This window comes from Cervus canadensis, chromosome 9 (assembly GCF_019320065.1).
Source record: "Cervus canadensis isolate Bull #8, Minnesota chromosome 9, ASM1932006v1, whole genome shotgun sequence".
Classification (NCBI taxonomy): domain Eukaryota; kingdom Metazoa; phylum Chordata; class Mammalia; order Artiodactyla; family Cervidae; genus Cervus; species Cervus canadensis.
In genome coordinates this window covers 17140380-17163853 of record NC_057394.1, presented here as the reverse complement: position 1 = coordinate 17163853, position 23474 = coordinate 17140380, and the positions used below count along the sequence as shown (strand labels likewise).

General features: G+C 41.4%; 2 protein-coding genes across 5 annotated transcripts in view; one reads left to right on the top strand and one right to left on the bottom strand.

The window, feature by feature from the left end:
* LOC122447240 (ATP-binding cassette sub-family C member 4-like) overlaps positions 1 to 23474 on the top strand; it is a 914448-nt gene that overhangs the window by 621533 nt on the left and 269441 nt on the right. The gene's annotated exons all lie outside the window — the stretch shown is intronic.
* LOC122447589 (ATP-binding cassette sub-family C member 4-like) overlaps positions 1 to 23474 on the bottom strand; it is a 225484-nt gene that overhangs the window by 129727 nt on the left and 72283 nt on the right. For all 4 annotated transcript variants that reach the window (XM_043478284.1, XM_043478285.1, XM_043478287.1 and 1 more), the window contains 6 exons: positions 17159 to 17255; positions 13125 to 13322; positions 11668 to 11808; positions 11061 to 11098; positions 10271 to 10365; positions 727 to 873 (listed from right to left, as the gene is read on the bottom strand). In XM_043478284.1, the coding sequence (XP_043334219.1) occupies positions 727 to 873; positions 10271 to 10365; positions 11061 to 11098; positions 11668 to 11808; positions 13125 to 13322; positions 17159 to 17255 (716 nt within the window). The remainder of the gene's footprint in view (positions 1 to 726; positions 874 to 10270; positions 10366 to 11060; positions 11099 to 11667; positions 11809 to 13124; positions 13323 to 17158; positions 17256 to 23474) is intronic.

Sequence of the window (23474 nt, the reverse complement as noted above, 5' to 3'; positions counted from 1 at the left end):
CCCAGAGGAATCAGGTGGAGAGGGAGGTGGGAGGGGGGATCGGGATGAGGAATATGAGTAACTCTATGGCTGATTCATATCAATGTATGACAAAACCCACTGAAATGTTGTGAAGTAATTAGCCTCCAACTAATAAAAAAAAAAAATTAAAAAAAAAGTCCATTGTAAAATTAGAGGGCTGATTTTATTGAAAAGGATGTATACATTTCACTGATACTATATTTTAATTAATTTTCCATTACCATTTAGGTAAAACTCAAAATATGGGCACATGCCAGAACTCTGTGGTCCTAGATATGGATGGACAGTGAAAGAAACAAACACACAACCTGTCTTCTGTAGAGATGTTCCTGGAAGAAGGTCCTACCTAGTTAGCTTAACAGTGTAACACAGCCAACGTTTCAATAGCTATCAAAAACATTTCAACACATTTGTATCATATGTTGGGTGTTTCATATTCCACACAAAAAATGGACTCCTTAACCATCCTGCAAAGTAAACATTCATTTATCTTTATAGACACATAAATTCGAATAAAAGCTTACAGGCTCCTATATTCAGATTTTCTCTGATAGGAAAAATTATCAGTGAAACATTTTATGGAAAATAAATGAACACACAGTGATTTTTTCCAAGCATCTCTTCCATTTTCAAATACAAAAATGTAATTAGGCACTAAATGTGTTATTAAGACATATTCACTGAGAAACTTGGTGTCTGACTTACCTATTGGATTGCTATTGAAGAACAATACGGGAGCTCTCAAAATGGACTCCAATATTTTGTTGTGCAAAGTTTGTGAAGAATTAACAAGGACGTAGAATATCAACAGAGACCTTGTGATGCCAAAAAGGATGGTAGATACAGTTAACCCTGAAATAAAGAAACATCACTCAGCACAAGATCTCTGCCTTATCCTCAGTGATGCTAAAGCATGGCAGGCAGTTTGTAAAGACACTGTGTATTTTATTCTATAAATAAAATTTGTATAGAGATTTACATATACAGAATATAGAATAAAAACATATATGTATGTATATATATATATATATATTCTGTATGAGCTTAATGCTTTCACAAAATACATTTATAAAGAAAAATATAAAAATCACTCTTTTCCTCTCACTAAAAGAAACAACAAAGGGGGAAAATGTCATGTATAAACTACAGTTTCAGTCTAGGATTTCCTAAGTCAATTACAAGTTCTAATAAAAACTCACAAGAAAGATAATTATAAAATGTAGTTGATCTTCCTTTCTCTGCATTTCAAATCTCCCAATTTACAATATTTTCCATAACCTAAAACTGAGGTATGCTTTGGTACCAGCATGTGAGTTAGCAGGGAACAAGAGAAATGATTTATTATTTCCTTGTAATTTACAAGAAAATTTATTTCCATGTAAAGCAGCTTCTTAAGAACCTACTGCATAGCACAGGGAGCTCTACTCAAAATGCTCTGGTGGCCTAAATAGGAAGGAAATCTAAAAAAGAGAGGATATTTATATATAATTGGCTCACTCAGATGTACAGTAGAAACTAACACAACATTGGAAAGCAACTATACTGTATTAAAAATTAATAAAAAGTTAAATATTAAAAATAAAGTAGCTATTTCTATGCCCAAGTAGCTTTAAAGAGTATGAAAAGACAATGTTAAGTTGCAAGTGGACAATCTCTTAAATAACTGAATTGCAAGAAACTACAGATTATGTTTTGACATGAGATAGTTAATCTAAATAAGTACCTAATCTCTCACTAAGTGTTTGGGGGCTCAGTTCAGAATAAAGCATCTGCCTGTGATGCAGGAGACCCAGGTTCAGTCCTTAGGTTGGGAAGACACCCTGGAGAAGGGAATGGCTACCTGTTCTAGTATTCTTGTCCATGGACAAAGGAGACTTGCAGGCTACAGTCCATGAGGTATCAAAGAGTTGGACACGACTGAGCAACTAACACTTTCACTTTCAAAACACTTGTAAATAAATACAGTCATTTACATTTATTTAATCAATAACACAAATGAGCACTACCATGCATATAGAAATTAAAAGAGCCCTCTGAACATCTCTTCAACTCACAGTGCTAAATATAGTGGGATAACTTCTATAACAATTATTCCCTCAAGAACTGTTTTTCCATTCAGCTGATACATCAGTGTTATTTAAATTCTGAAAGCTGTTCAAATTCCTGAATTCTATCAACAGGCATTTGCCTTGACCCACCATCCAAAATGAATGTGAAACAGAACCCCTTCCTTCTTCTTTAAGCCCCCATAATTCACGAATTCAGAAGGTAGTTAGCTAATGGATTCAAATTTCTTAGCAAGTGATCAGCAAAATAAACACTAAATTTCAACGAATGCATTTTTACATAACTCATTCTTTGTAAAAAAAAAAAAAAAAAAAAAAACTTTATACAAGCATTTCCTGTGAGAATATTTAAGTTTTTATTTATTTAAAAAATTTATTGGGGTAGAGATGCTTTACAATGTGTTAGTTTCTACTGTACAATGAAGTAAATCAGCTATATGTATACATATACCCCCTCCCTCTTGGACCTCCCTCCCCTGTATGCCTCCCCTCTAGGTCATCACATCACTGAATCGAGCTCCCGGGATGTGCTATACAGCAGCTTCCCTCTGGCTATCTGTTTCATACATGGTAGTGTACATATGGCAATCCTATCTCCCAATTCATCTTTCCCACCTCCCCACCCCACCCTGTGTCCACACGTCTATCCTCTACATCTATGACTCTATTACTGGCCCTGCAAATAGGTTCATCTGTGCCATTTTTTAGATTCCATATATATGCATTAATATAAGCATTTTTTTGGCTTATATCAAAAGAGCAATTATTTTATTTTTACTTTACTCTGTATGACAGACTCTAGGTCCATCCACGTCTCTACAGATGACCCAATTTTGTTCCTTTCTATGGATAAGTAATGCTCCAGTGTATATATATACCATAAATGAGATGAAAAGACAGGCCTTAGAATGGGAGAAAATAACGGAGAACTAAGCAACTGACCAGGGATTAATCTCCAAATATACAAAGGCTCATGCAGCTCAATATCCAAAAAACAAACAACCCTATCAAAAAATGGGCAGGAGACCTAAAGAGACATTTCTCCAAAGAAGACACACAGATGGCCAAGAGGCATATAAAAGATGTTCAACATCACTATTAGAGAAATGCAGATCAAAACTATAATAAGGAATCACCTCACACCAGTCAGGATGGCCCTCATCAAAAAATATAAAAACAAGAAATGTGACAGAGGGTGTGGAAAAGAGGAAACCCTCTTGCATGTTGGTGAGAATGTAACTTGATACAGACACTATGGAGTATTGTTCTTGTTCAGTCACTCAGTTGTGTCTGACTCTTGGTGACCCCGTGAATAGCAGCACATCAGGCTTCCCTGTCCTTTACTATCTCGCAGAGTTTGCTCAAACTCATGTCCATTGAGTCAGTGATGCTATCCAACCATCTCATCCTCTGTCACCCCCTTCTCCTCCTGCCTTCAATCTCTCCCAGCGTCAGGGTCTTTTCCAATGAGTCAGCTCTTGGCATGAGGTGGCCAAAGTATTGGAGCTTCAACTTCAGCATCTGTCCTTCCAATGAATATTCAGGATTGATTTCCTTTGGGATTGACTGGTTTGATCTCCTTGCAGTCCAAAGGACTCTCAAGAGTCTTGTTCAGGAACACACTTCAAAATCATCCATTCTTCTGAGGTCAGCTTTCTTATGGTCCAACTCCCACATCTGTACATGACTACTGGGAAAACCAGAGCTTTGACTATACAGATCTTTGTCAGCAAAGTAATGTCTCTGCATTTTAATGTGCTGTCTAGGTTTGTCATATGTTTTCTTCCAAGGAGTAGCACCTTTTACTTTCATGGCTGCAGTCATCTGCAGTGATTTTGGAGCACAGGAAAATAAAGTCTGTCACTGTTTCCATTGTTTCCTCATCTAATTGCCATGAAGTGATGGGACTGGATACCATGATGTTCGTTTTTTGAATCCTGAGTTTTAAGCCAGCTTTATCACTCTCCTCTTTCAACTTCATCAAGAGGCTTCTTAGTTCCTCTTTGCTTTCTGTCATAAGGGTGGTGTCATTTGCATATCTGAGGTGTTATTTCTCCAGGCAAACTTGATTCCAGCTTGTGAGGCATCCAACCTGGGATTTCGCATGATATAGTCTGCACATATTAAATAAACAAGGTGACGATATACAGCCTTGACATATTCCTTTCCCTATTTGGAATGAATCCATTGTTCCATGTCTGGTTCTAAGTGTTATTTCTTGATCTGCATATAGGTTTTTCAGGAGGCAGGTAAGGTGGTCTGCTTTTCCAGTATGGAGGTTCCTTAAAAAAATAAAAACAGAACTACCATATGACCCAGTAAGGCAAAAAGATAGGACACTGAGAGATGAACTCCCCAGGTTGGTAGGTGCCCAACATGCTACTGAAGATCAGTGGAGAAATAACTCCAGAAAGAATGAAGAGACGGAGCCAAAACTAAAACAATATCCAGTTGTGGATGTGACTGGTGATGGAAGCAAGGTCCAATGCTATAAAGAGCAATATTGCATAGGAACTGGAATGTTATGTCCATTAATTAAGGCAAATTGGAAGTGGTCAAACAGGAGATGGCAAGAGTGAATGCCAACATTTTAGGAATCAGCGAACTAAAATGGACTAGAATGGGTAATTTTAACTCAGATGACCATAATATCTACTACTATGGGCAGGAATCCTTTAGAAGAAATGGAGTAGCCATCATAATCAACAGAAGAGTCTGAAATGCAGTACTTGGATACAATCTCTAAAATGACAGAATGATCTCTGTTCATTTCCAAGGCAAACCATTCAATATCATGGTAATCCAAGTCTATGCCCCGACCAGTAACGCAGAAGAAGCTGAGTGGTTCTATGAAGACCTACAAGATGATTTAGAACTAACACAAAAAAAGATGTCTTTTTCATTATAAGGGACTGGAATGTAAAAGTAGGAATTCAAGAAACACCTGAAGTAACAGGTAAATTTGGCCTTAGGGTACAGAATGAAGCAGGGCAAAGGCTCATAGAGTTTTACCAGGAGAACACACTGATCCTAACAAACACCCTCTTCCAAAAACACAAGAGAAGATTCTATACATGGACATCATCAGATGGTCAACACCGAAATCAGATTGACTATATTCTTTGCAGCCAAAGATGGAGAAGCTCTATACAGTCAGCAAAAACAAGACTGGGGGCTGACTGTGGCTCATATCATGAACTCCTTATTGCCAAATTCAGACTTAAATTGGAGAAAGTGGGGAAAACCACTAAGCCATTCAGGTATGAATATACAGTGGAAGTGGGAAATAGATTTAAGGGACTAGATCTGATACAGTGCCTGATGAACTCTGGATGGAGGTTCGTGACACTGTACAGGAGACAGGGATCAAGACCATCCCCAAGAAAAAGAAATGCAAAAAAGCAAAATGGCTCTCTGAAGCCTTACATATAGCTGTGCAAGAAGAGAAGTGAAAAACAAAGGATAAAAGGAAAGATATACCCATTTGAATGCAGAGTTCAAAAGAACAGCAAGGAGAAATAAAAAAAAAAAAAAGCCTTCCTCAGTGATCAGTGAAAAGAAATAGAGGAAAACAATGGGATGGGAAAGACGAGAGATCTCATCAAGAAAATTAGAGATACCAAGGGAACATTTCATGCAAAGATGGGCTCAATAAAGGACAGAAATGTCTTGCATATAGGGTTATCATTACCATCTTTCTAAATTCCATATATATGTGTTAGTATACCATATTGGTGTTTATTTTTCTGGCTTACTTCACTTTGTGTAATTGGCTCCAGTTTCATCCATCTTGTTAGAACTGATTCAAATGTATTCTTTTAAAAGGCTGGGTAATATTCCATTGTGTATATGTACCACAGCTTTCTTATCCATTCGTCTGCTGATGGGCATCTAGGTTGCTTCCATGTCCTGGCTATTATAAACAGTGCTGCGATGAACATTGGGGTGCATGTGTCTCTTTCAGTTCTGGTTTCCTTGGTGTGTATGCCCAAGAGTGGGATTGCTGGGTCATAGGCAGTTCTATTTCCAGTTTTTTGAGGAATCTTCACACTTTTCTCCACAGTGGCTGTACTAGTTTGCATTCCACCAACAGTGTAAGAGGGTTCCCTTTTCTCCACACCCTCTCCAGCATTTATTGCTTGTAGACTTTTGGATAGCAGCCATCCTGACTGGCGTGTAATGGTACCTCATTGTGGTTTTGATTTGCATTTCTCTGATAATGAGTGATGTTGAGCATCTTTTCATGTGTTTGTTAGCTATCTGTATGTCTTCTTTGGAGAAATGTCTGTTTAGATCTTTGGCCCATTTTTTGATTGGGTCATTTATTTTTCTGGAATTGAGCTTCAGGAGTTGCTTGTATATTTTTGAGATTAATCCTTTGTTGCTTCATTTGCTATTATTTTCTCCCATTCTGAGGGCTGTCTTTTCACCTTGCTTATAGTTTCCTTTGTTGTGAAAAAGCTTTTAAGTTTCATTAGGTCCCATTTGTTTAGTTTTGCTTTTATTTCCAATATTCTGGGAGGTGGATCATAGAGGATCTTGCTGTGATTTATGTCAGAGAGTGTTTTGCCTATGTTCTCCTCTGGGAGTTTTATAGTTTCTGGTCTTACATTTAGATCTTTAATCCATTTTGAGTTAATTTTTGTGTATGGTGTTAGAAAGTGTTCTAGTTTCATTCTTTTACAAGTGGTTGACCAGTTTTCCCAGCACCACTTGTTAAAGAGGTTGTCTTTTTTCCACTGTATATTCTTGCCTCCTTTGTTGAAGATAAGGTGTCCATAGGTATGTGGATTTATCTCTGGGCTTTCTATTTTGTTCCATTGATCTATATTTCTGTCTTTGTGCCAGTACCATACTGTCTTGATGACTGTGGCTTTGTAGTAGAGCCTGAAGTCAGGCAGGTTGATTCCTCCAGTTCCATTCTTCTTTCTCAAGATTGCTTTGTCTATTCGAGTTTTTTTTGTATTTCCATACAAATTGTTTGGAATTTGTATGGAATTTGTTAGAAATTATTTGTTCTAGTTCTGTGAAAAATACTGTTGGTAGCTTGATAGGGATTGTATAGAACAGACTTTTGGACTCTATGGGAGAAGGTGAGGGTGGGATGATCTGAGAGAATAGCATTGAAACATGTATATTATCAAGTGTGAAACGGATCACCAGTCCAGGTTGGATGCATGAGACAGGTGCTCAGGGCTGGTGCACTGGGATGACCCAGAGGGATGGGATGGGGAGGGAGATGGGACGGGGGGAGGGGTACAGGATGGGGAACACATGTAAATCCATGGCTGATTCATGTCAATGTGTGGCAAAAACCACTACAATATTATAAAGTAATTAGCCTCAAACTAATAAAAATAAATGAAAAAAAATTTTTTAATATGAAAAAAAAGAGATTAAATCCTAAGCGTTCCATCACAAGGAAAAATATTTTTTATTTCTTCAATTTTATATGAGATGATAGTCCCTGAACTTATTGTGGCAACCATTTCATGATGTATGTAAGTAAAATCATCATCCTGTACACCTTAAACTCACATAGTGCTATGTGTCACTAAAACCTCAAAAAAAAAAAAAAAAAAAAAGAAGGAAAAAATGAATGAATAAATAAAAATAGGAACCATGAAAGAAAAAAAAAAAAAAGACAGAAAGGTTGTGGATCTAACAGAAGCAGAACATATTAAGAAGAGGAGGCAAGAATACACAGAAGAACTGTACAAAAAAGATCTTCACGACCCAGATGATCACGATGGTGTGATCACTCAACTAGAGCCAGACATCTTGGAAAGTGAAGTCAAGTGGGCCTTAGGAAGCATCACTATGAACACAGCTAGTGGAGGCGACGGAATTCCAGTTGAGCTATTTCAAATCCTGAAAGATGATGCTGTGAAAGTGCTACACTCAATATGCCAACAAATTTGGTAAACTCAGAAGTGGGCACAGGCCTGGAAAAGGTTAGTTTTCATTCCAATCCCAAAGAAAGGCAATGCCAAAAAATGCCCAAACTACCGCACAATTGCACTCATCTCACATTACTTTGAGTAAAGTAATGCTCAAAATTCTCCAAGCCAGGCTTCAGTCATACATGAACCATGAAATTCCAGATGTTCAAGCTGGTTTTAGAAAAGGCAGAGGAACCAGAGATCAAATTGTCAACATCCGATGGATCATCCAAAAAGCAAGAAAGTTCCAGAAAAAATATCTATTTCTGCTTTATTGGTTATGCCAAAGCCATTGACTGTGTGGATCACAATAAACTGTGGAAAATTCTGATAGAGATGGGAACACCAGACCACCTGACCTGCCTCTTGATAAATCTGTATGCAGGTCAGGAAGCAAAAGTTAGAATTGGACATGAAACAACAGACTGGTTCCAAATAGGAAAAGGAGTACATCAAGACTATATTGTCACCCTACTTATTTAACTTATATGCAGAGTACATCATGAGAAATGCTGGACTGGATAAAATACAAACTGGAATCAAGATTGCTGGGAGAATATATTAAAAACTGCAGATATGCAGATGACATCACCCTTATGGCAGAAAGCGAAGAAGAACTAAAGAGCCTCTTGATGAAAGTGAAAGCGGACAGTGAAAACGTTGGCTTAAAGCTCAACATTCAAAAAACAAAGATCATGGCATCTGGTCCCATCACTTCATGGCAAATAGATGGGGAAACAGTGGAAACAGTGGCAGAGGTTTTTTTGTTTTTTTGTTTTTTGGCTCCAAAATGACTGTAGACAGTGACTGCACCCACGAAATTAAAAGACACTTACTCCTTGGAAGGAATGTTATGCCCAAACTAGATAGCATATTAAAAAACAGAGACCCTACTTTGTCAACAAATGTCCATCTAGTCAGGGCTATGGTTTTTCCATTAGTCATGTATGATGTGAGAGTTGGACTATAAAGAAAGCTGAGCACCGAAGGATTAATGCTTTGGAACTGTGGTGTTGGTGAAGACTCTTGAGAGTCCCTTGTACTGCAAAGAGATCCAACCAGTCCTTCCTAAACAGATCACTCTGAGTTATTTTGAAGGACTGATGTTGAAGCTGAAACTCCATACTTTGGCCACCTTATGCAAAGAACTGATTCATTTGAAAAGACCCTGATGCTGGGAAAGATTGAAGCTAGGAGGAGAAGGGGACAACAGAGGATGAGATGGTTTGACGGCATCACCAACTTAATGGACATGAGTTTGGGTAAACTCCTAGAGTTAGTGATGGACAGAGAGGCATGGCGTGCTGCAGTCCATGGGGTTGCAAAGAGTCAGACACAACTTAGCGACTGAACTGAACTGATGACCCAGCAATCCTACTACATGGGTACCCTGAGAAATCTATAATTCAAAAAGACAGATGAACTCCAACATTCATAGCCACACTATTTATGAAAGCCAGGACATGGAAGCAATCTAAATGTCCATCAACCGATGAATGTGTAAAGAATATATTTAAAAATTTAGGCGAATATGCTTTAAATAGTATTTAATGCTACATATATTCTAAACATTCTTGAGACTAGAGACAGTCATGTTAATATTAGCCTGGAAAGTCAAATATTAAAATAATCACACAGTTGAGAAGGAGATAACACTGTAATCTCAAGGTTAGAAAGAGGGAATCTAAGCCCAGACACTGGATTCCCCCTGCTTAACTTCTCAAGTAATGAGTGAAGCCCCAGAGATGAGCTGTATGGTGAAGGGATGTATGCATACCTGCGAGGGAATGATGCTTTTATTTGGGGCCTATGCTACCAGAGGTTTTCATCTAAGATCAGTAAAATCAAGGCGTATTCGAACAGAATTGGAACCACCTGAACCACAGGGTGGGGATCTATTTCTAATCCCCTTGCCCATCATAATATAACAAAATCAGGTTTAGCTAAAACAACCTATAAGTATAGACAATTGCCACACATTTCCAGTGGAGGTCTTTCTGAATGTGCAATCTTGGTTTAACCATCAACATCCAGTACAGAGCAAATTAAGAGTCTTCATTCAACCCCTTTTCTCCTAGTAGATCTTTAAAATAATTATTCTAATCAATTCTCAGAGTAAATGCAACTCAGACAGTTAATCTGTTAAGACATTACTGAATTACTCTGGGAGCCCTTGTTGCTCACAGACTCACTGTAAGTACCTTAAACTCTGATATAATAGAGCAGATGACTCAACTTTACCTGAATAAACTCTTAAGCACCAGTTCAGAAGAAGCATCACATCTACATCTTCTTTTACTGATACCCCAGAATACAGGTCACTTTGTACATTCGCCCTACAGAACAGGGAAGAAAAAATATCACACTATACCTAAACAGAATTTACACAAATATAAAAATATTACTTCAATTTGAGGAACATGTTTCATGCTGGAAAGTGTTTCCCAACTCACAAGACCCTCTGTGTGTCTCCCTTTTAAAAATCTGAATGATGATTTTCAGTTCTCAAAACTGTCTGTGAAGAGAGTCTTAGAAAATGAACTTATTGTTGCTGGAGGGGAAAGGATAGTTAGGGAGTTTTTGATGACCATGCACATACTATATTTAAAATAGATAACCAACAAGAACTTATTGTGTAGCACGTGGAACTCTCCTCAATATTACGTGGCAGCCTGGATAGGAGGGGGACTTGGGGTAGAATGGATACATGCATACCTATTGCTGAGTCCCTTCTTTATTCATCTGAAATTATCACAACGTTGTTAACTGGCTATACTCCAATACAAAACAAAATGTTTAAAAACAAAAAAAGTAAACAAACTGTCTATGAAGAAGCTGCTAAAGAAAGGAACATGGGGAGAGACCACGGGGTGATCACACTCCACCCGCAAGAAGTTTACTTTTTCTTCAGGGAAATTACTGGATGGTCATAAGTGGAGGTTAAACAAGCCCCACCCCGGCCCAACTCTGTGGGAAAGTGAAGTTTCATATAGATTTCACAGCACTTTGGGTCAGACCAGGAATCACTCACCAGAATGCAAGCCACCAATCCTGCAGGACATAAGCAACCTGGAGCAGGAAACAGCAGTCATTCACACACTGACTTCACTGAGCCTCACACCCCGCTCACCAGGATGGGGAGGGAAAGCCTCTAGAACACAGAGACGGTCCTTCCGGCTCAGGTCTGCACCAAGTCCCACACCTCAGATTATCACAGGTCAGGGGAGGGCATGATACATTTTAATATCTTTAAAAGAGATCCCCTTTTTCCCAGAAGACATCGCTCCCCACATGTAATATACTTCAATGAAAATTCAAGTAGACTGCAAGACAGAGTCATAACTTTTGTGGCAGCCTTGTTCAGTCAGACAAAGGCCTGGAGAGAAATACCTGAGGCTTCCAGGGGGAGGAAGAAATTCTGCCTCAAGTCAGCAGGGTCAGCTCCTGCCTGAGTTTCCAGCCTGCAGACCTGCCTTCCTGATTTCAGATTCACCCAGCTAGAATGCACAACCTCAGCCAGTTTTTAAAAATAAATCTCTTAATACACATATCTAAAAATAATTATAAAATAAATACAGTATAAATAGTATGTAAATATCAATCTGAATGCACAAACCAAAACAGACGTCCTTACATACCTGAGCTGCAATGTTTACTAGAATAAAGAAGGTGATGATAGACCAGTGAACACTGGCTGTGAAGTAATTCTTATAGGTCTTAAAACCAACTTTTCCTTCCAAATAGTCCTCTAGAGGTAGTGTAATGTGTATATTCTCAGTCTGGAAGAGAAAAATGGCAGTGAGAGATGAAATTTTAAATGATCAACTCCAAATTTCAAGAGTTTAACAATGGCCTCACTGCAAAGCTGTGGGAAACAGACATATCTCACACACTGGTAGGAGAACAAGATGGTCCACCTCCTATGGAGAAGGGTGTGGGAATATCTGGCCAAATCACATAGGTGTTTACCTAGCTATCCCACTACTAGGAATCTATTAGAAATAAGGAAACATCATTTGCACAAGGTTATGCACTGCTGGGCGACTTTGCTTAAAGTCAATCATGACTGTCAGCACAAGTACAGCCTACCTGATTCAAGAACAAATGCAGAAGCTTGTTCTAAAATAATACGTAAAATGATCTGTAATTAATGTATCTCTCTAGATGACTTGTGTCACTCAATGATGAAAACTTTAAATGTAGTTGGGGCTCAAAATACTAGACAAATGCAGTAAACTGAGTTCACACAGTGGGTTACAGTCATAAGAATCTGGATAGCAAGGGGACTTTTGATCTGAGACTATTTGGTTCTTAAATTTCAGAGAGTGATTCCTGAGTTTAGAAACTGAATGACTAATCTGAATGCTTATCAGAATTATCCAGGCTCCAGGGTTTGGATATTGAGAAATATCTGTGTATGTTTTTAAGGGAGATCTAGTGCACTTCTGCATTTCTGTCTGGAGGACTTAAAATGCATTATAGAGTCACAGGAGGCTAGGATGTCCACAGCTCTATGCTGGCCACTAGGATTCAAGGTGGATAAGATGTGGTTCTCAGTCTTGACTGGTAAGAAAGGCGAAGACAGAAAATAATTCCAAAGTGTCTACCATGTGTCAGGTCCTTTGCACATGTTACCTCTGACAATAGGGCAAAATACTACCATCAGTCACCTGTAGTGCCAAATATTCCAACATATAGGAAAAGAAACTGATTTAATGTGATCACAGGAGGCCTCATCTAAGGGTGTCTTCACATTAAGCCTCTGGATGCATAAGGGAACCCGGGGGCCACCAGAGCAAGTAGGATGTAACTTTGGTAAATTGAAGAGTTCTTATTTCAGTGTGAGCCACAAGCACCCAGAAATTCACAGCAGTGTACCCACTCCTGGTCCCCATAATATTCTCTATCCTACACCCCAAGGGGAACTCCAAGCAGGCTTGCTCCTTTCATGTTCTTCTGTCAGTTCCATGGAATAAGACTTTGGGAACCTTAGGCTCTACTTGGGACAAATAAAGATGTCATGAGCAGAGCAGACTGAAGGTCCATGAGGCCACCAAGAGCAGACAGACTCCTATCCTGCAGGATAGAAACTCACATCTTGGTCTTCTGGAGCGGCATCTTTTAAGGAGGGTCTGGGAGACTGTAGAGACCAATCCAAAGACTCGGAGGTCAGAGTAGGAGTTCCTAGAACTGGAGATGATTCAGGCTGCTTATTTCCCTTCTCAAAAAGGGAAAGAATATCTACCCCAGATTTCAGGAACTCAGAGTAAGTCCCCCTTTCCACTGTTTTGCCCTAAAATTTAAAAAAAAAAAAAATTGAGAGGAATTAATTTACATTTGATAATATTGTTAGCTGCTCAGTTGTGTCTGACTCGTCTCAACCCCATGGACTATAGCCTTCTAGGCTCCACTGTCCATGGGATTCTCCAAGCAATAATACTGGAGTGGGTTGCCATTCCCTTCTCCAGGGATTTTCCTGACCCAGATATTGAACCCGGGTCTCCCACATTGCAGGCAGATCCTTTACCATCTGAGCCACCAGGGAATCCCTCAATAATATTAAACCAACCGAAATACTAATCAAGAAAAGTTATCTGGTCTTAAATTATGATTTTTGAAGAAAATAAAAGATTCCTGGATCTAGAATTCTTGTTGAGAAATCTAACCAACTCAAACAGAGCTGAGCATTCTGTTCTCTGCCAAACCCTGTTAAGTGCCAGGGTATTTGAAAGAAATGTGTGCTTGGGGGTTAAAAATGGATGTCATTCACATAACTAACAAGGGCACTTAGGGAAGCAAGAGGTACAGAAGTTGCTGGGAGGATCAGCACAGTCTCTATAGATAACATGAGAACCGAGAAAAACCTCATGTGAAAAGCAGAATTTTAAAAAACGCTGGGGAGAGTATTCCAGAAAAGAAAATTATTGACACAGAGGCGGGCCCAAGCACATCTGCATGGGTAAGAGTCACTCATCAAATTTCACTGACCACCGTCACTGTCACAGCATCATGTGCCTGGCTGAGACAGGACATGTAGGAACCAGCCCTGAACAGAGAACCCATAAGATGCATATTCATGGTCTTTACAATGGTTTGGAGGACTCAGAGTGCATTAGAGAGACATAAGGATCAAGGAAGTTCCCAAACGAAAATTCAATATTCCATCTGTTGAAATAATTAAACAAGGAGGCCATGAGGCTGGGGTGGCTCTAATGCCTTGACAGTCTATGCCCACAAACCAAAATCTAAGCCACAATCAGTGCACACAGATCCAAGAGAAAACTTTGCACCAACCAACCGCAAGCAGCCAACCAAGCTTCCCCAATCAGGCAGCTGCTTAAACTACAGCCAATCTAATCATGTTCTTTGAACACGTGTAACACATCCTTGCAGTTTCCCTCCCTTACAAAGTCAAAATAATGTGCAGATGTTTCACTACTTCTGACCCTGAAACAAGATGCAGGTGATCACTCAGTGGCAAACAAAACATTAGGGAAAAAATTATCAGGATGCAAAACTCATCAAATGAGAGGAGCTCTGGTTAAGGCAGGTCAGGTGGAAGAAGATGACCCAAGACCCTATCTGAGACCCCTCTCACCCTATGTCCTGAGGTGAGCCACTGGGAGAAACCCAGTGAAGCATCTGGGTACTGTCTGATACTGCAGAACTAGAAAATTATGCAGGCTATATTGTGTCTTGTTCCACTTGGGAGGCAAAATTCACACACATCTTTAATGAAATCACCACTCACCACTTCATATCTGTAATATGCACAATGAAATAACTAGAAGTACAAAGACAGAAATTTCACTCAGCAGCCAAGCACTGACTATTCCAAGGGGACAAGGGGGCAGCCATCTCCCCTCTGCTATGAGAGAAGGACCCGACAGTGAGGATGGACTCGAACTCATCCAGGAGTGCTCACCAGTGGACAAATAGTTGTTTTGTTAGTACTAAAATTGGGGCCAGTGCCCTCAAAGGGAGCAATAGAGGACTCTAAAACATCTAGGGACTGGTAAATAGATTATTCTCCTGCCCACTAATCCTGTGCTCATAACACTGTCAACACTGGGATTTACACACTAGGAGTGCCCCCTCTGCACATGAAATCAACTACTCTCAAGCTTGAAAAACCTTAGCTCCTCTCCCGATTCCTAGAGGAGTGGAGAGGAGTTACATTCCTAGAGGAGACACATGGAAATGCTTCCAAAGAGACAGAGGTTCTGTATTTTAATAATCTTTCTTGGAGCAGAGATTCATTTCATAAGTCAAGGATCTGACCAAGGGCCTGTGGAACAGTCAGGGGTTAAAGAAAAAGATGCTGAGGCCCAGATGTAAATGAGCCAAAAAATTAAGCATCAAACTACCACCAAGTCTGAAAACTTCTCATTAATCTCCACCACATCTCCCAACCATGCTAGGAGCAGTGGGTTGGATGGTGCTCCCTCCTCAAAAAGATAAGTTCAAACGTGACACCTATGAACATGACCTTATTTGGAAACAGGGTCTTTGCAGATGTAATCAAGTTGAGAGGAGATCGCACTGGTGCAGGGTGACCCTAAATCCAATATGACTGATGTCCTTATGAGAAGGGACTCAGACACGGGGACAATGGCCATGTGGCATCAGAGGCAGAGACCACAGTGCTGCAGTTGGAAGCCAAGGAATACCAAGAAAGGCTGGCAAACACCATAGGCTGGAAGAAAGGATCCTCCCCTGGAGCCTTCAGGGAGAGAAAGGCCCTGCCAGCACCTTGACTTGGGACTTGTAGCCTCCAGAACAGGGAGACGACAAACTTCTGTTGAAGTCACCCAGTTTACGGTACTTCATCATGACAGCTCTAGAAGCTGATACTCTAGCCTCAACCCACACTGCTGTCTTCTCAGCTTTACTAAGACCTGGAATTGCTTTTTCTGTCACCCCTCAAGTGACCATCAGAGAAATCTCTCAAACTTGATATCAGACCACATCCCTCCTCTGCTCTGGACTGTCCAAGACTTCCATGCCACTTCTGGTACCCTGGCCATTGCTCGGAGACCAGCTCCCTCCACATCCCCTGCTCACTCTCCTCAGACACGCTTGTCCTCCTGTCGTTCCTCCAACCTGCCAGGTCAGCTCTTTACTGAGGACACCCTGCCTCAGACCCCCTCCCCCAGGTGACTGTGTGGCCCCCACCTTCATGTCACTCAGACCCCGTGAGGCACCAGCTCCTCAAGGAGAGAGCCAGGATGTCATCCTCTTTGTCACATCTTCCCAATAAGAACAGGAGCCCCATGAAGGCAGGGACTTGTCCTCCTGCTGCACAGGCTCCCACACGTATCAGTCACATAGAGACCTGGGCAGTGAGACCAGCAACTGGAGACACCAGCAGAGAGGACGTCTCTGACCTGGGTGCTCGGCTACCCAACCTCGTTTCTGGAGTTAATGAAAGATGCTCTTTAGGCAAACTAGGTACGACAATCACCTGGATACCAACAGATCTTAGAATCTCTAATTTGTAAGTAATACACTTTGACTTAAATCATGGAAGAGGAAAATAAAAAGTTCTAAATAAAATTGCGTCATTATCCTTAACAAACTTTGTTAGAGCAGTGATGATTCAATTATCCTGTGGTTGCACTCTTATACACTTTAGGGTTTATATGGCTTAGAATGTAATAATGACATTTCTGCAGAGCTTTAGGTTCATCCTCCAAGGTGTGAACACCAGCTCTGAGAAGAAGGGGGTGAAAAACTGAGGGAGAAGAGGGTGTTTACCATGAATCCAAGGAAAGTGACCAGAAAGGAGGTCCATCCTTCAACACATCTGCCACTGCTGCTAAGTCGCTTCAGTCATGTCTGATTCTGTGCAACTCCATAGATGGCAACCCACCAGGCTCCCCCATCCCTGGGATTCTCCAGGCAAGAACACTGGAGTGGGTTGCCATTTCCTTCTCCAATGCATGAAAGTGAAAAGTGAAAGTGAAGTCGCTCAGTTGTGTCCGACCCTTCACGACCCCATGGACTACAGCCTACCAGGCTCCTCCATCCACGGGATTTTCCAGGCAAGAGTACTGGAGTGGGTTTCCATTGCCTCCTCCCAACACATATGAGGGCTAGCAATCCCACAGTCTTCTAGAAATTACTTACATCTTTCAATATCAGAATCTGACTTGCATCTTTTAGGTATTGCAACTGATGAGTGACTAAGATTGTGATCTTCTCCTTCAAGACCTGATGAATACATCTACAAATGTAAAAGGTGCAGAAAGTAAAAGCACATTAATGGAATGCCTCAAACTGAAAACATATTTTGAAAACAGTGAGACAAAGACCACATAGCAGCCAAAGATCCTTAGTTTAAATGCCAAATCAATAATAAAAATTAAATAAACATAAGTCAATTAATCCAAATAGGTTCTTAAATTTATCTGCAGCAAATTTGAATCTACTGCTACAAAAAATTCTTAAAATCAGTCCAGTGAAAGAGGCACCAACAGATAAGTCTTTTCCTCTAAAACTCAGCTTAACAATTATTTACATGTTTCATAAAGGAAAACAACTGAGTAATACTGTGATTTCAAAACTTGACATAACTAAAACACTATTTTATCACTATTTGGGAATGGGAGAAGAGGGATTCATGTCATTTAAAAATGTGTACATTCTTAGCTTTCTAGGCGATTATTTATAGTTAATGATGCAAATATTCACAACAAAAAATTAATAGGTTCGTGGTAATCTTTGACAGAGTGCATTTGCCAGACGCTTGTTCCCAAAGAATGTAAGATATAAAATAAATGTCAGCCTGGCCTCCATCACTCTCTACAACATTCCCAGTTTCATCCAGGAAGCAAGTCTTCTTTCATTAGGACTGAACACCTTCCAAACATGAAAGTAAAAGAACAGACTCCAAATGGACCAAATCAGTGGAAAGCATCCAGTGGCTCAGAAGACCCATCAGTTCTCTTAGTCAAGATACCCTCAGTATTCAACCTTAAATTTTTTCCACAGTAAAAAAACCTACTCCTACATTTCACATGCAGACCCCTAGGAACTCAGGCCCAGTCTGATCCCACAGGGTCCACAACCCCTCCAGAGAAGCAAATGGGTGAGTCTGGGGCCCTGGTGACAACAGGCGGGGCTCCAGGCAGGTACTCTGGGTGCCCCAGCACCTCGCAGAGAAAATCTCAGGAACCTGGGCCATAGCTCAGACCATGAGTGAGTCAGATGGAAAGTCTGCAGCCAGCAGACTGCATCTCAGTCCCTCTCACAAAACTGACGTCAGATGAGCAATCCAACCTCAGTTTCTTCATCTCAAAACAAGGTCAATGACAACTCATCCACACATTCTGAAAAATCAAACCACCAATCCACTCAGTAAAGGTCAGGCCCCTTCTCCACTCCACCATAACCACAAGCAGTCATGTGCTTTGGACTCAGGATAGAAAAGTCTTAAGGGGACACTCTGGACACTGGGTCTGTGATCAGAAGCAAAACCCCAGGATGTAGAAACATACATCATTGCTTCATTAAGTTCAAAAGGATTCATTCTCACCTTTTGACATCTGTTAGCTCAATGTTCATACCTAAGTTTCTTGATTAACATCTTTTCAACTTAGAACTAAAGCTTTTAAACAGAATTTTTTCTCTTTAATTCATAATTGCCTGCCAATAGTCCCTAAAGGTGGATGTTAATCAAATCTGATGGGGTGTTACGTCGAAGATGAATCAACCCAAAAGTTTTAAGATGTTTTATTCCTAACATTCCATCACAGATAAGGTACTATAAATAATTACAATGAAGTGATCAGTTGATGGCTTGGAACTTTTCCTAAATAATGTTTTCATCCAAGTCACTAGAAAAATACACTCTTTTCCAAGTTTTTAAAGATTTCCAAGTCACGCCATAGAAATGATTGAGTCAGCAACCAGTTGTATAACAGTTATTCCTATATAAGGGCTGTGTTAATTCTATGATCCCACATATAATCCTATATAAGGGCTGTATTAAAAGGGGACACATCCTGTGGTGGAGGCGATACAAATAAGACAGAGTCCCCACCTCCATTCATTCAATCAGCAGTTTGTTGAGGAGCCAGGCAATGTCCTAAGTACTGAGGATCCACCCACAGGTCAAAATAAAAGACAACACTCTGCACCGTGTAGAGGATACACTGAACAAGTATAGAAAATGTGCTATTGGGATGTGACCTGTGCTCTGAAGGAAAAACAAGGGGAGCTGCTGTCTTAGATGTGGAGACATGGAGCCCTGAGACTATCTGGGGAAACATCCTGGAAGAGGCACAGAAGATGCTGGGCTGAGGTACCTTCCTGCATTCATAGTTTATGGGTGGCAGGGGACTCATAAATGATCAAGTGCACCCACTGAGAGCTGAGGGAAGAAAGAGGGCACGGTCGCCGCCTGGAGGAGCAGGAGGGAATGGCAGATTCCATCTTCCACCTTCCTTCTGTGTCCTGGGGCACTGCTCCCTGGCTCTGGGACAGAGGGACCAGCGTGCACAGACAGAGAGGGGTGAGAAAGGACCCCCACAGAGCAGCTGGATACTGAGTGGGGACGAGCTGGAAAGGCTGATGGGGGAAGATGGCACAGAAGCCTGTTTGAGGACCTGGAGCTGCTTCCTGAATGGGGCGGTGGGGGTGGAGGGGGTGTCCATGAAGGACTGGAGCAGGTGGGTGAGTTGTGTGGACAGGAGGGTGAGCTGTGTGGACAACAGCATGGGAGTCTGATCAGGACAAACCCCAAGATCTGATGATGCAGAAGGCAAGGGTCTAGTGATGTGGGGCTGAAGCAGGATGGGATCCATGGCTGGACACAGGTGAGACTGCATCGGTTCATATAAGGCCCTCACCTTCTATAGCTGATAGAATCCACTATGTTCACAGCATAAAGCTGTCAAAGTCACGAACCTCAGTGGCCTTGGATATAAATTCATGGCTGAAGGAAACTGTTAACGGCAAGTAGAAGTGTGATTCATTCACTTTTAATACAAAACCCTCCCCATGACTAAGCTTCCACACAACTACCATATCTCACAGCATATTGTTCCACCCACTTCTCTGACTTGAGAACACTCTCCAGTTGGTGCTGAGTGGTTTCCTAAAATGCTTTCATGCTCTCTGCTTTAAGAGTCCCTAGAGAATGTGGTTTACAAACAACAGTCTTAAGCTTGCTTCTATCAACTATATATCTAAGCAGTATACTCAAAATATTTGAGAGGATTTTATAAATATCTCCAGTGTTTGAAAAAGAACTCAGGAGAACGTCTGTGATCAGCACACTGTACTTGGCACCAAAATGCCTTGCTCTCCCTTCCCTGTGACACGGATGCAGTGACCAGCAGAATCTGTTCCTGCCCTGATGGAGAACTTGTGTAGATGCACACAAGATGGGGTAACACACATTTGTGAGCTCAGGGTGGGGTGCTAGGAACAAGGAGGCTGAGACAATCATGAAGCCAGGAGGGTGGGGTGGGGAATCCCTGTCACAGCACGAGTTCCTGTCACTGAACTCATGACAAGACACAAGGCACTTCTCTAAGGGAAAATTCATCAAACCATGAACGGGAGAGGCTGGGAAAGGAGGATCAGATCAGAGAGCTGGAGACCATGCCATGTGTCATCTGCCCTGTTCTCTCTTGTTCTCAAAGATTCTGTGCTACTATTCAGGTTTGTATGTGTGTTACAATATAACTAACATGAAATTTACCGTTTCTGCCATTTTAAGCATACACCTCAGTGGCATTAAGTACATTCACATTGATGTGCAGCCATCACTACCATCCATCTCCACAACTCTTTGTCACCCCAACACTAAGCACATTTTATACAAGGGCAGGTTCCACCAAGTCTAACAACGCCTGCTTAGTGGACATGGAATCCTAGCTCCTAGTCAGCTCCTAGTGTCCAGAGCCCAGAGCTCCTCACAGACCTCCCTCTCACATTTGCTGACTCTGTTGAAGTCTCTACTTTGCCATTCTGGACTTGCTGTAAATCAATCATGTCCCCTCAGATTCACATGTGGTCACCTGAGTCATCAGAACCTTAGAATTTGGTGTCATGGACTTTTAAGACGTAATCATTACCCTTAATTATACTGGACCTAATCTAATCTGACTGGCGTGCTTAGATGAAGAGACTAAGATACAAGGACAGAGACACAAGCATGTAAATCAATGAAGTTAGAACACACCCCCTCACGATGCACAAAAATAAACTCAAAATGGCTTAAATAATCATAAGACGTGGCACCATAAAGCTCCCAGTAGAGATTATAGGCAAAACATTCTCTGACATAAATTATACCAATGTTTTCTTAGGTCAGTCTCCTAAGGCAACAGACACATAAGCAAAAACATACAAATGGGGGCTTCCCTGGTGGCTCCGTGACAAAGAATCCACCTGCCAGTGCAGGACACACGGAATCCTTCCCTGGTCCAGGAAGATCCTGAGAGAGTCAATTCCTAGGCAGGTTGATAAGAAGTCTAGGGGTCCCCATGGAGAGAGGGGTTTGGAATTCTCAAGGAGGAAGAAAGGACAAACTTTTTTCCCCTCTACATTCCTTATTATATAACAATAATGTATCCTGCTTGAGGATAGTCTCTGAAAAAATCTTCTGGCTTATTCTGTTATCTCAAAATGTAAATCATGGGAGTAGGCCTGGTGAGGTCTTTATAACCTCTAGACATTCTTTTGATTCACCGCAATAACTAATTTGAGAGTATATAATTCCAGTGCTAAGACTAGCAAGGGGGTACTCTTTTACCCCCTTCTGATGTCTATGTCAGAAGCTATCCCTATCTCCTTTATACTTTAATAAAACTTTTTTACACAAAAGCTCTGAGCGATCCAGCCTCATCTCTGGCCCCCGGATTGAATTCTTCTCCTCTGAAGGCCAAGAACCCTGGCATCTTTGCGTGATTCAGCAGCAACCTTTCATCTTGGGGGCTCGTCCGGGATCCTTTAGGACTAGGTAAGGATGCTTGGAGCTCTAGTTCTTTGTTCTCCTAGCAAACACGTTTACCACTGTACTTTACTAACTCTACGGTGTGCTGTGTGAATGAATGAAATGCCCTGCGTGAAGCAAGTGAGGATCCCTGCTCTGCAGTTCCTCGGCAACCTCATACAACCTATGGCGGAAACCTGTCAGGGGGTTATACTGACCAGAAATGGGCAAAGTGTGTGGACTGAACTCTCCTTTCTCAGTCAAACTTTTCGGTCTCTTTGACCATTTCATAACTCTTTGGGAATTAGAAGTACAACCTAATCTGTCAGATCATAGACTTTCAAGGGACTTCTAGTCTATGTTGCTAATGTGTACTGTGGCCTAGGTCCCAAACTTGGATTGGTAGTCAGGAAGTGCCTAGCCTCACTAGGCATGGAAAGTTCAGAAGCTAGATGGAGTTCTAGCTCCAAGAGCATCTCTGAAGTTAAAGGTTACTCAGATTGGAACGACAAGGGATTTTTTTCCTTCGGTAACATTGGCTCTTAGTGGACCAGAGAAGGCTCTTACACTGGTGTGGTGACGCTTGGAAGAAACATCTCAGTTTCATGTTTGTATCGGTCTTACTGTGGTCAGGAATATACTCAGGGTTGTGCACAGGCACTCAGGTGACGAATGTGTCCCCCAGCGGTCTTGGCTTGGGAGGCATTCCGGGAGGTTACTCTGGTTGCACCCCGGGTGGCATCAGAGGCAAGCAAGGTTTTAATGGTGAAGAGCTAGACATCAGTCAGGGATGCCATCAGGTCTACCCCTGGTGCATCTCCACCCCATCTTGGTGGTAGAACCGAGGGACGAGTGTTACATCTGCGTCGGTAAGGGACAGACTAAGTCCGACCAGGAAGGAAAAGCTTTTGGTGTAAAGTCTGTCTACACCCCCATCTAGAGCAGGGAGGGACGCCTCCGGTAGAAAAACGGTGCTGGTCGCTTATTTTTTCTCTCTTACAGATGGGAGGTAACAATTCCAGCCTCACTCCTTTGAACTGTATCCTGAAACACTGGGATAGATTTGATCCCCAGGGATGAAAGACACACCTGGTCCTCCTATGTGATACTGCATAGCTGCGGTACCCACTGGAGGACGGCAAACGGTGGCCATTTGGAGGGTCTCTTAAGTATAATACTGTTTTACAATTAGACTGATTCTGTCAGAAACAAGGGAAATGGGTAGAAGTAGCATATGTGTTACCCTTTTTCACTCTGCAAAATATACCAGACTTAGGTCCTAAGGGTATAGATTTGGGTGTGAAACCTTCAGCTCCCCCCGTCCTCCTACTTTGCCCCCATACCCAGGGCTCCAAACTGAGGTTCCAACTGTCTTGGTCTCAGTGGAAACCCAAACTGAGATTCAAACTGTCTTGGTCTCAGTGGAAACCCAAACTGAGATACAAATTGCCTCAATCTCAGTGGAAACCCAAAATGAGATTCGAACTGTCCACATAGAGG